Here is a 13,444-nt window from a genome sequence, read left to right as displayed (position 1 = left end):
ATTAGAGGGATTCTTAAATACCAATAAAATGTCATCTCGCTGCTGCTTGTAGAATATACCTGGCTGATGCTATCAGTTAATGCATTACATAGGAGCATGTGCTTCATTATTGGATATGGGTTAAAAGCATTGCTAAGATTGTCCAGATAGGTCTGTGCTTACCAACCACAGATGTGTACTGGGGTAAAAGAGGGGGGAGGGGCTTGTGGCACATTTATTGTCATTGCAGTAATCACCTTCTGCGCTGTAGGAGTGTGTGTGTCTGTATCTGTGGATTTGTCAATGAGTCTGTGTTTATGTTTGTGTGTGTGTGTGTAAGTGTGTGTGAAAGAGTTTGTGAGAGTGTGTTTGTATGTGTGAGAGAGAGTGTGCATGTGAGTTTTTTAATGTAAATTGAAGTCAAAATGGTTGTTGAAATACATGCAAAGAACATTAACTGAAACACACTGGCATACGCATTCGCTCTTACCACACATGCACACAAGCATGCCTCCACGTGCTACAAATACACAAGAAACACACAATGCACACAGACCAACTCATAAAAGAGCCTCATTATGATACACATACACACACACATGTATACACGGACAAACCTCTGCAGTGTGTTTGTTTTTGGTGTATTTTTGTAGCTGGGGCTGTTTGATTTATCACCGTGAAATGATATCTGATTTAACCCAGTGTAGCATACAGGCACTCCCGATAACCGCGTTCGTATGAGCCTGAATCAGTTAATTGACCTTTTTTATGGTGGATTGACCAGGATTTCTGATGGTAGCTGTAACCATGCAGGATTCATTGTGTTAATTTCCTGCTGGGTTTCGATCAGTGCAGGAATCAGCAGCTCCCAGAGCAGCTATCTCCCTGGCCTCATCCACTTGTGTGTGACCCCGTGCACCGGCAGCTGTACTTGCTGCATCCCTCACTGACAAACTGTGTGCATCCATACTGATGCCTGCACTTCATAGATGGTTAATTAGGTCAGGGCTGGTGGACTGAAATATTGAACTTTTAAGATCTGATGGCTGCTTTAAGGTTTTGCATCATTAATAATTTTGCAAGGGTAATTTGCAGGGGAATACATTTCAAGCGGTACAATTTCCAGGAGGCTGAAGGATGACTTAGTCTGTGTTTTGGTTGCAGTTTTATTTTCTGTTGCTATTCAGAGCTCAGCTGATTTAAGAAGTATTGATACGGGCGTCTCTTCATGGCACTTCTCTGCCCTGTGTGAGCAACACTGAACCTGTCTTAGCCTAGTGGAGAGTGGACAATATGACCTTACCTCCCTCCCGTGTCCATTTCTGTGAAACCTGATTACTGATATTCATCCTCCAAGTCAGAGTTCACTTGTCAATATCAATTCAGGATCATGGCAGCAGGAACCAAGTCAAGCAGCAGAGCCTGTACTCCACAGACACAGTAACACTGCTAAATTCCACAGATACTGCTGACCTGGGAAAGATGGGGGAGAGAGAGACAAAGACAGAAATTGAAAGAGAAAAAGAGGGAGATAGAGAGAGAGAAAGAGATTCATCCTTCGGGTGAACCATCCCCACGCTTCCATGTGTTTCCCTCTCCAGGCCCGGCCCTTACTTCACTGCACTGCAGTACTTGAGTGCCGAACACTGCCGAACAAGGATACTTGTGATTGTTCTTGAATTGCCATATGTAAATACAGTCAATAAATCAATATGACCATGTAATTGGAAATTCTGGCCAGAGCAGTGGTAAACACTGCCCCTTGGAGACATATCCCTCGAACAGCTCCTCTTTGCTGTCTCTCAGCCCCACTCCAGTGCAGAGAGTGACTGTGTGATGGTTGTGGTTTGCTGCCCAACAGCATGGCTAGCACAAACACGCACAAATAATAACAACAATGGCTACATTATTAGCTAAATTAGCTAGCTCTGTGTGTGTAGTATGTGTGTATATATATATATGGCAGAATTTTAAATATATATTTAATAAAACAATGCAATGGAAATCACTTTTTGTAAGATTGTACTTAAATTGATTTAATCATCATGAAACTTTGTCAGTATTTAGATAAAACATAATATTAAATGCCCATTTACCTTTTTACAATGTCCAAAACTTATTTGTGACAGAGGAAGGTGGAAATGGAACAATATTTTGAAAGGAAGTGCAAACTATGACAGAGTTGACAGAATAAAAGTCCAATAATACAGTACAGTTCAAAGAATAATGCAATTCACAAATTCCAATTTACACAAGTGTATAGGAAATATACAGTACACAACACACAAGTCCTACATCCTAGATTGTAAAAGCTAATAAGTGCAGACAAGATGTGAAGACATCGTTAAGAGCCTTGGGGTATGCCTGTGAGGAGAGATTGAGGTGTGGAGAAGTAACCTCACCATGTCATTTGGTAGGTCTGTTGTTGAGTGGGGAATGCTGGTTGGCTGGTATTAAGGTCAACCAATTAAGTTCAATCAATGGTATTGCAAAGCAACTAAAGTAGCATATATGATGCCCAATCCGAATCATGAATTTTAATTAGCATATTTGTACACCATTCAACTTGCAAGCACAAATAATATGGAAATGTTTTGTGACACCTTTGCTCATTTTCACCAAGCAACCACGGCTTAAAACAAGCCCAAAATATACCAACAAGCGGCAAAGCTTATTTATACCCGGTTTATACGCGGAACTGGCAACCCTGCTTGTATTGCAATGCTGGCTGCTCAGTCATTCCAACGACTTACGTCCTCTCGATTTACGTAATTGTCAACATTGCACTGAGCATGGACATGGGTGGATATGAAGCATTATAAGTGTCAAAAATTAATCTATAATTCACCAATTAATTCTTCAATTTGTAAATGAATTAATACATGAATTAGTCGATTCGTAAATGAATTCATCAATTCGCAAACTAGTCAATTCATAAATCAATTGATTTATTGCGCTGTTTGCCAAGTGATCTTTCAATTTAATTTGGAAACAAACTTCTTTTAAATTCTTGTCAATCACCAGAGTAGGTGTTTTTGACCTTCACGAGGCACCAATCGCACGCAGGGGGCGGGTTGATCGATGGTGCTGTGATTGTGTTGATGGGGCTGCTGTGCTGCTGGGGAGAGACTAGTTTTGAGAATATTTCACAGAGTCCATTTTGATAAGTACTTAAAAGTCTTGTAATTGCTGTATTATTAATGTACAAAAAGCATATGTAATAGAGTGCTGTAACCCCATACACACATATTTTTCTCAATTTATACATTTATTTAAAATGAATTCCAATAATTCAGTCATTTAGACTACACCTAATTAGAACAGTTGGCTCCCAGCTAACACACAATGTTGCCACAACATTGTAGCAACGTAATTTACATTGCAACAATGTTGTGGCAATGTTGTGTGTTAGCTGGGCTACGTTAGTAGGGTACTTTAGTTATATGCTGGTGTAGTAATTAAGACACACAGCTATGAACCTAAGGTTATGGGTTTGGTTCAACACAGTGGGGGAGTTATTTATTATGTAGGTATTGGATTTTCATATATATATATTTTTTTCTTCCTGGAGTAAAATGGATCTAAAAATTATGAGGCGATAAATACGGCTATTACACAGCTTATCTTAATTAGAATTGTGTTTCAATAAGAACAACGATTCAGGGAACGTGAATAACACCTAACAGTGGCGCCATGACGCCATGCCCCCCACTGGGGTCCATGACAAATTGGACATTTTTAAATGTTTCTCTATGTTGGTACTCCACCCAGGATTCTAACTCAGGCGCTGCTCAGCTCAGTTCTGCCACTACTGATTTCTTTCTTGAGTTATGTGACTATATCAGTCACAACCGCAACAGGGGAGTCTCAGGGAGTGACTAAAACTACTAACATTTGCACTCCACTATGACAGAAGAATTGTATGGGCTTGTTCACCTGTGCATAAATAAGGACCTCAAACTAATGCATTGTAACAGAGATGGGAAGGCAGCGCTGCCCCACTTGATTAATGTGCGGGCATCTCTGCAAGGGCTGCTGGGAGGTGGTCCCAAGGCTCCGTTAATTAGTCAATTGTTAATAATTTTGGGGGGTCATTGTGTTCTGTTTTGTTGTGCTGTTGTTTTGTTTGTTCCCTCCTGTTCTGCATGTTTGTTTTCTGTTTGGGTGATCGGGCTCTGTGTGGCCCAGGCGCTTTGCTTGCCTTTGGTAGTTCTTTTCCACCGCTAGAGCTGCCTTTGTAAAGGCGGACGGTGCAGGTGTAGAAATAAAGAGCACTCTACCACATATCGGTGTCTGAGTCCTTGTTGGACCCACAAGGATTTAGCAGTACCAAAACTGTTACAGTATGTTGATATATTCGGGTGTCACTAAAGGAGACTTGCATTCCCCTAGGAACTCCTACATCAATTTTTCAATTACAAAGCTCCACTGAAATAGATCTGTGATTGACAAGCACCGGAATCCGCCAGTTCGCCTGCATAATGTCGGTTGATGTGAGATTCACTTGCGGTCGATCACAGTTGCAGAAAAGTAAACTAAATAATAAAGACAAAAGGAATTGCAAGCACAAATAATAAAGTCACGAATAACCAGTTTATTTGTGCCCCTCTTCTTGGTTCGAGTACACAGCCTTACACAGTCAAAAGAAACAAACAGCTCTTCTCAGTATAGCCGAACTCCGGCATTGAAAAAGTACACAGTAAAACGAAAAACAAGTCTCCCTCCCTTCCTCTATTCAACAAACTTCTCCCATGCCGACTTCCGCACTTCCTCCTCGCCCCAGACCCTTCTTTCCCTCTCTCTCCCTCTCTCTCCCCTCCCGTGCCCGCACATTATCCAGTGGATGTCCGGATGCGTCCGCCAGTGGAAACGGGGCAAAATGTTGTCCCCCCTGCTGCCCCTCCCCTCCTTAGAGCACTACAATATATTTGATTCAAAATCTGCCTAATTCATTAAAATTTTTAGCTAAGTTCTTCAACTTCTAAATTACATTTCAGGTATTTAATTTTCAAAATGTTATGGGGAAGACCCCTGCCATGTCACCCCCGCGAATTCCTGCCTACACCACTGGTAGGAAATGTAATATCACCAGTTAAAGTGAATCAAATTGTTAGAAATCAATAACAATAAATTATAATCATTATTATTAATCTGTGTTCAAGCCTTATTAAATTATGTGGTATGTAGGTATTGATTTGTATAATAATTAATTCTATTTTAAAAAAATCAAGACAGTAATACCTGCTCTTTGTGGAATCAAACCCACAACCATAAGTTCATAGCTGTGTGTTTTAATCACTACACATATACAGTAAAGTACCCTACTAACGCAGCCAACTGTCCTAATTAGTCTATATGAGTGAATTGGAATTAATTTAAAGTAAATGTATAAATTGAGAAAAATATGTGTGTATAGGGTTACAGCACTCAATCCCCCCTGCGTGCGATTGGTGCTTCGTGGAGGTCAAAAACTGCCCCCTCGGGTGATTCACAAGCATTAAAAAGTTTGTTTGCCAAATGAAATTGACAGATCACTTGGCAAACAGCAGAATACATTAATGAATTGATTTATGAATTGACTAATTAATTTACGAATTGATTAATTAATTGATGAATTAATTTACAAATTGACTAATTAATGTATTAATTTACGAATTGATTGATTAATATTTATTTATTTATTTATTTATTTATTTATTTATTGGCAGACGCCCTTATCCAGGGCGACTTACAAAACATAAGGGTAATACAAAGTGCAAAAATGCAGTTCAGTACAAGTCATTAAACAATACAAATTCAGATTTACGTAATACAAAGCAATTCAAAGCATAATACATTTTACAAACTCCAATTTACACAAGTGAATACAATAAATGAGGTCTGAAATCCTGATTGTTTAATTAATTTACGAATTGACGAATTAATTTATGAATTAAAGATTTAATTTTGACCCTTACAATGCTCCACAGGAGAAGCCCAAGAGCTTCCTTCTGTATTTGGTGCTGTTAAGTTCAGCATTTTTAATACTCCTTTTACACAAGTAATTACGGTATGTTCTAAGTTCAGTTTTCTAATACTCCATTTATAAGTGTAATTAAGGTGTGTTTGGTTCCCTAGGATATACACTTGCGCAGTGTTGTTGTTGTGGTTGTTTTGAGGGAGAGAGAAAGCGGTTACTGTGTTGAGAACGAGTAATATGTGGAGACAATAAATTATGTTAAATTGCAACTCCTGAGGACGGGAGACAGGGCCGCCTGTGGAGTGCCGGCGACTTTTTTTGTGCCACTACATCTGGCCAATCAAGGCGACCGCCTTATCCACCTGTGCCAGGAGCTGGCCCTGCCCAACTGTTTTCGAAGCACGCTGCGCTCTTTCCACAGAGCAATTAGCACAATGCTACACTGCACTGTTGTATTAACAGAAACAAGCTGCTTATTAAACACATTTATGTATGCAACTTTATAATTTTTTTTTTATTGTTTCTGTTTTTTGTTTTAGTTAGTTTGTTCAGCATTTCCTGATTCCATTCCTGGGGGAGCCATGTGTCTTTGGTCTTCTTAAATCTTAATTGCGTAGAATTATCGAGCCCTTAATTAAACTATTTTTGTAATTAGCTTTTTTCTGTTTTCAGTTCTTGTTTTAAAAAAATATTCCAATGTTGTTTAGGCTTTGTTGTTATCATTAATTGGTGGACAAACACAGATAGTAATTATATTGTATTAAACACTCCCATAATAAGCAAGGTACATTTTTGAAATAGCTCATCTGAATGGCGAAAATCTGAAACCCAATTATCTTAAGAGCAGGGAAGAGTTCAATTACAGGGTTTGATTAGTCATCCTGATCATGAGCTCAGGGTACAGAGAAGAAGAAGAAGCCGAGGATGTTAAGGTTCTCTCATGTTTCCTCTGGGTACGTGCATTTGTGTGTGAGTGTGTGCATGCATGTGCATGAGTGTTGTATACAGATTTACTGACTGCCTTGCTCTGGTCTCTGTTCCCAGGGACCCCAATAAGCCAGTTCCCCAGGACACCAAGTTCATCCACACCAAGGCCAACCGCTTTGAGGAGGTGGCCTGGTCCAAATACAACCCGCAGGACCAACTCTACCTCCACATTGGGCTGAAGCCGCGCGTTCGTGACCACTACCGTGCCACCAAGGTGGCCTTCTGGAAGCACCTGGTGCCGCACCTATATAATCTGCATGACATGTTCCACTACACCTCCACCACCACCAAGGTGCCCCCACCCGAGACCACGCAGAATTCCTTCGCAACCAAGCGGCCCAACGGCAAGAACTGGCCCTTCAACACCAAACGGCCGCCCATGTCCCCAGCCTACAACAATGAGAACAGCAAGGAGAAGTGGAATGGCGAGGAGGAGAGCGGGCCACTGCTGGTTGAGAACCCCCGCGATTATTCCACGGAGTTGAGCGTGACCATTGCGGTGGGTGCCTCGTTGTTGTTCCTCAACGTACTGGCCTTTGCTGCGCTATACTACCGCAAGGACAAGCGCCGGCAGGACTCACACCGGCAGCCCAGCCCCCAGCGCAGCGCCAATACCAACGACCTGGCCCACGCTCCCGAGGAGGAGATCATGTCCCTGCAGATGAACCAGACACACCACGAGTGCGAAAGTGTGCCCCCTCACGACCCCCTGCGCCTGGCCTCGCTTCCTGACTACACACTCACACTGCGCCGCTCACCTGATGACATCCCGCTCATGACGCCCAATACCATCACCATGATCCCCAACTCGCTGGTGGGAATGCAAAACCTGCATCCATACAACACCTTCACTGCCGGCTTCAACAGTACAGGCCTGCCCCACTCACACTCCACCACGCGTGTATAGCTTTAACCCCCAGATGAAGGGAAAGAGCTGGGGGGGTGGGGGGGGGTCAGGGTTAGGGGGAAGGGTGAGCATTTCTTTTTATAAATATTACATTTAAAGAAAAAAAATATATAAAAATGACTCTTTAAGGAGAACACGCGTTGTTTTAATCTATGAAGAGACCGTGAAGCTCTTTGTACTTCTTCTGTTGGTCCTGTGGTGTGGAACTGCCAAAACACAACATATTTCCCTCCTTCCATGGGGGGGCCCTGCAACAACACGCTTTTCTAATTAAAAAAAAAAAAGAAAGCCTTTTAAGCAGACTGGAAAATAAGAAATTAACAATTTGTTTTAAAATAAACAAAAAAGTGCTTTTTATTTCCCATTTCTGTCTCTTGTGGGAAATTAGTTTTACAACAATGGCCTCTGCTGAGACATCTACAGTTTATTTTTGTTTGTTTTTCAGTTTTGTTAGTTTTTTCTTTACAATGCCTTACAAATGTGTTCTTTATTTTTTCTTTTTAATTTATTTTTCTTGTTTACTTCTTTTCAACCTGCAACATTATTTTCATGTGGCGCTTTGAGGAGAATGCCAAATTTCAGAAGTAAAAAATTGAAATTATTCAGTGAAAAGAACAAAATCATGGCAAACTACCATTTGTCCATTGCCTATCTTTATAAAACAAACACAAAATGTTTTTATTGTTTTGTTTGATTTAGTTTTTTTCTTTGTTTTTCAATTACAATATAAATGATTTGTGTCTTCTGAAATAGACTCTGCAGGAGAAAAAAGAAAAAAGAGAAGCAGAGACAAATGTACTACTTTACTGTGATTGTTTTGTTAAGAAAAAAGTGCATCTTTTGCTACAAATTATCTATCAATCTATCTACTGTATCTCTCCATGAACCTGCACACTTACACACAGGGCTCCCTGCGTGGGTGTGTGTGTGTGCGTATGTGTGTGCGCCAGTCTTTGGGTTAGTAGAACATTGTCTGTGGAAAGGCCTCTTACTATCAGCTGTTGAGTTTCCTCACCACACATAGTATATCCGCCACGTCAATGGTTGTCTGTCTTTGCGGAATAGCACTTTTGTTCTTTTTAAAATTATTTACATCTAATTTTTCTTCAAAAACATATAAAAAAAATGAATCTATTATTTTACAATGTAAGGAAAAACTAGCTGAGGATTCAACTGAACTAACTGACAATTCCATGTAAGAAAGATTATTATAATTTTTTTTTTTTTTTAAGAAAAGTTCCAGTAAGCAGAGACAAAGTGGTCTGAACGCGCTGACAAGGGCCCTATGCAAATCAAGGCCAGCGCACATTTTTATTTATAAATATATATAAATATCGACATATATAAATATATATAGGGCTGCCATAAGGACGTCTCTGTCATTGACTACAGTCTGCAAACAGTCCCCTCTGTAAACATTCTGGAGCAGCTCATTCTGCACACGATAGTAGGCCTTGGACTGACGTGTTTATAAGAGCTCTATATGTATGTATATATATATATATTTAATATTTATATATATATGAGTATGAGATGTACACCTGCTGATTGTGCCATGTGCCAAATTAGAACCAGCAAACTTGAGAAAAAAAGTATTTTTTTTTGTGTGTAAATTTGTTCTGTATTTTGATAAACATTCTGTTTACTTGTGTTTATTTTCTGTTAATATCAGTTTGTAGTTTGATGTCAACCATGAGGGGTGAAGTCCCAGTGCAACTAGTCGAGACATTCTGTCCCACTACTCTCACTGACCCACATGGGCCCCTGATAGCATTTCTGAGAATGCCTCTTCGGGAGGAGGCGCCCCCTGCAGGACCAGACTGACCACAGAGATCAGAGCAGGGAGAGGATGGTGGGAGTTGGGGGGGATAGTGGGCACTCAGGTAGCCAGAATAGGGGGGCTCTGTGTGTGTGTCAGGTGGGTTAAGAGGCAATGTGAGGCAGCAAGGCTGTACTGTGGAGATGAGAATGGATTTTCAGTAACTGGGCGGGCGGCCTGCCTACACTGTGCTGAAGGAGTCCCCTGGCCTCAGCTATCAATGGAACAGGTTCCCTGTGCTCATAAGAGATTCAGAGATGAGCAGAGAGAGTCCTACCACCTCACAACCCCCCAGCCCCAGTTTTCCCCAATGCCACATTTGTCAGTCCTGTCTGTGTGTGTGTGTTCAGTGTTTCCCGTTACCACATTAGAGTCACGGTGCACCCAGAGAGAGCACCATATAGCTCAGCACACAGACTGTCAGCCAGGAGCAACTGCTGGGGTAAAATAGGAAGAAACACCATAGTCAGGGAGGCGGGAGAGCATGTTGCCTCAGTCAAACTCAGTCAGTACAATAGAGTAGTACAGTAGGGGCTGTGTCAGTAGTACAGGAGGGAGATGTCAGCACTGAGCAGTGTGTACGATAAACAACATGTGCTCTTCCCTGATACACACACACACTCCCTCACTTACATACACTCACACAAACACACACACGCAAAAGTCACTTGTTACTGTGGAGTTTGTTGTGTTCAGCTGAAGAGGTACTCAGAGCTCAGTGGCCTGGGTGTGAATGGGTCTGATGTGGAAGTCTATTAATTCCACACAATTTAAGTCATCAGCCCTAAATTGGGGCTGGTGAGAGGCCTTGTGCTGGCACTGTGATGGGCTGAGTGGCATGGGCCCTTTGCAAAGCTGGTTTCTATCTGCACTCAGCAGGCTGCTGATTCTGATTGTCTGTTAGCTGGAAGGGGAAACGACTGCAATTTAATTGTCTGTGTCCTTAGATGGTCCTCTCCTGAGAGGCTGAGATACAGCAGCACTATCAAGGGAAGGGGAGACTTGAATACATCATGTGCTGCCCACACTGATGGCCTGACTCAGAGTCTCTCATGAAAGGGAATTAGAAAGGCAGAAAGGAGGATGAGATGCAGAAAGAAAAAATATATAGAAAAAGTATTTTAGAAATAAGAGTGCAGGGCCAGGTTACAGAGTTGGCAGCAATGCAGATTAGAAGAATCTGATATGTTCAACAAAACAAATTGTGACAGATCTAAAGCTTCTCTCCTACTGTGATAACAAGACAGCTATGAAGAGCAGTGTCTCTGGTGGACATGTTAAAGTGCAAGTGCCAAAAGCAGGAGCTCTGGTGCCAGACTCAGAGGTGGACACAGGACCCTTTGGGTTGGCCAAACTGGCAGTGGCCAGCAGAGTGTGACTGAGCCACATTACTGACTGAGCACCCACCACCACATCACCACCCAGAATAATCAGCATGACAAGCATCATAGAAAAACTGAGATTCTGAAATGAGCATTGAAGTGCTATATGAACTTTTTTTTTAAATATAGAAATAGTAGGCTATATTTAGAATACTTCTAAAAATCATAGTAATAGTAATAATATGTTTATTGTAGATATGAAACACAAATACTCTCCAAGTGCCAGTAACATTCAACCCAGTATCCTTTCTCTGCTTTTGACAGACAGACAATGCAGACGTGTTTGCTGAGGTAGGTGTTGAGTGTTTGGATAGGAAATCACAGTTAGCTGTCTGTCTGTTTATGCATAGACAGACAGACGTTAGGTAGGCAGGAAGCAAGGCTCATCCTGACTTGGCCTTTTTTCAGAGCTGTTTGAAGGAGATTAGCTGGTGTTGCAGCACAGTGTCTGGTCTTGTGGGGGGCACTCTTTGAGGTTTTTTGGGGGACAGCCATGCTCAGCTGTTGCAGAAGTGTTAGCGTGAGTATGGTCTGTGACTACAATGAGAGTTTGTGGGAACAAAAAAGTTTCTGATGCTTAAAAATATTGTTAAAAACCCAAAACATAATAACATTTTCAGAACAGCAAGGGTTTGGTATATTTTTCAGGTTTGTAATTCAAAAAATAAAAATAAAATAAAAACAACGGTACTGGAGCTGTGTGCGAATCACCTACCTTAAATATTTTGAAACATTTGTAAGTGAAAATAAAAAATAAATCAATAAAAAGGATGTGTGACTTTCTGCAGGCACACTGTTTGGTGATTTTCTCAAATCCACCCACTGCCCACCCCCAAATTCCCCCCTCCATCAAACCAAGGGAAGACTCTCAGCCACCAGAGGAAGAAGTGTCACCCATCAATGTGGAGCACACACACCAGGTCACATAAAGACCAGCATGTGGAATAACAGGCACTTTTACACTGCCATTTCTGATCCGGGTCAAATGCATTAGTACATTTGATCAGAATCAGTGGTGTTGCATTTACACTGCCATTGAATCAGCTTTCAGCCAACACATGGGAATTTGCATGCACACACAAAAGTCAAAATTTATAATGATATGCATATATTCAATTAGTCAATTAGAACACAGCTATATCAAAAACTGTAGTTTTATCTTGTTAAAAATTATTCAAACACGTTCAACCTAAGCATTTTAAATAAACATAGAATTATATATTTTAAAGTAACATAAAGTTACAAGCCATTTAGTGTTAATTTTGACAATATTGTATTAATAATAAGGGAAGTAAGGAACTGTTCTCTTATCTGCTCCACTGATGAAAAGGCTGTTTGTCTGCCCCCTGCCTGCTGCAGTGCATGCCGGAACTTGAGCCAGTCGAGCATTTACACTGCCAGGACCAAATGTTACCGATTAGGGTTGGCAATGCTCCGGGTTTGCTGGATCCAGCTCCGGAGTGGCTCTAGAGGTTCAGCTCCAGCTCCAGGCCAGCTCCAGCTCCGGCTGATTTTAACCAGCTCCAGCTCAGGAGCCACAAAAAAAAAATATATATATAAAGGTTTCTTAAGTTGTTTCCAAGGATGATAAATGAGATTAGAATATTGTAATCTGGTTTTAAACTTCAGTATTTAATGTAGGCCTACTAGTTTTTTAACTTTTGTGTAAATATCTGTTTAACATTTTTTTTTGTATAATATAAATATCTGTTTAACCATTCAAACATGAAAAAAGTAGAAAATCATACAATAAACCTGTCTGTGGCAATTAGGTTTGCCATCCGGCCAGTATTTTGTCCGGTATTTTTACACTACATGACCAAAAGTATGTGGACACCCGTTCTAAATAGTGAATTCAGCTATTTCAGCCACACCCATTGCTGACAGGTGTATACAACCAAGCACACAGCCATGCAATCTCCTTAGACACACAATGGCTCAGTGACTTTCAACGTGCCACCGTCATAGGATGCTACCTTTCCAAAGTCAATTTGTGACGTTCCTCGCTAGACTTGCCCCGGTCAACTGTAAGTGCTGTTATTGTGAAGTGTAAATGTCTAGGATCAACAACAGCTCAGCCATGGAGTGGTCGGCGACACAAGCTGAAAGAACAGGACTGCCAAGTGATGAAGCACGTAGCATGTAAACATCATCTGTCCTCGGTGGCAACAATCACTACCGAGTTCCAAACTGCCTCTGGAAGCAACATCAGCACAAGAACTGTTCGTCGGAAGCTTCATGAAATTAGTTTCCATGGCCGAGCAGCCACACACATGCCTAAGATCACCATACGCAATGCCAAGCGTTGGCTGGTGTATGAGAGGCCGTTGGATATGAATATGTCAGCTTTGGCTATGAAAACATATTCATAGCCAGTTCAAAATATTCATATCCAAAAACCTGTAATTTTG

At 41.1% G+C, this 13,444-nt stretch overlaps 1 protein-coding gene across 3 annotated transcripts in view; it reads left to right on the top strand.

The window, feature by feature from the left end:
* The window catches only part of nlgn3a (neuroligin 3a), a 242,431-nt gene extending 234,533 nt beyond the window's left edge, over nucleotides 1–7,898 (top strand). For 2 of the 3 annotated variants that reach the window (XM_066715389.1, XM_066715388.1), the window contains one exon: nucleotides 6,983–7,898. In XM_066715389.1, the coding sequence (XP_066571486.1) occupies nucleotides 6,983–7,832 (850 nt within the window). In that variant the 3' untranslated portion in view covers nucleotides 7,833–7,898. The remainder of the gene's footprint in view (nucleotides 1–6,982) is intronic. The other variant, XM_066715390.1, reaches the window with a different exon arrangement.
* The last annotated feature ends 5,546 nt before the right edge of the window (nucleotides 7,899–13,444 follow it).

Source organism: Amia ocellicauda, chromosome 10, assembly GCF_036373705.1.
Source record: "Amia ocellicauda isolate fAmiCal2 chromosome 10, fAmiCal2.hap1, whole genome shotgun sequence".
NCBI classification, from domain to species: Eukaryota; Metazoa; Chordata; class Actinopteri; order Amiiformes; family Amiidae; genus Amia; species Amia ocellicauda.
This window is presented reverse-complemented; position numbering and strand designations above follow the sequence as displayed.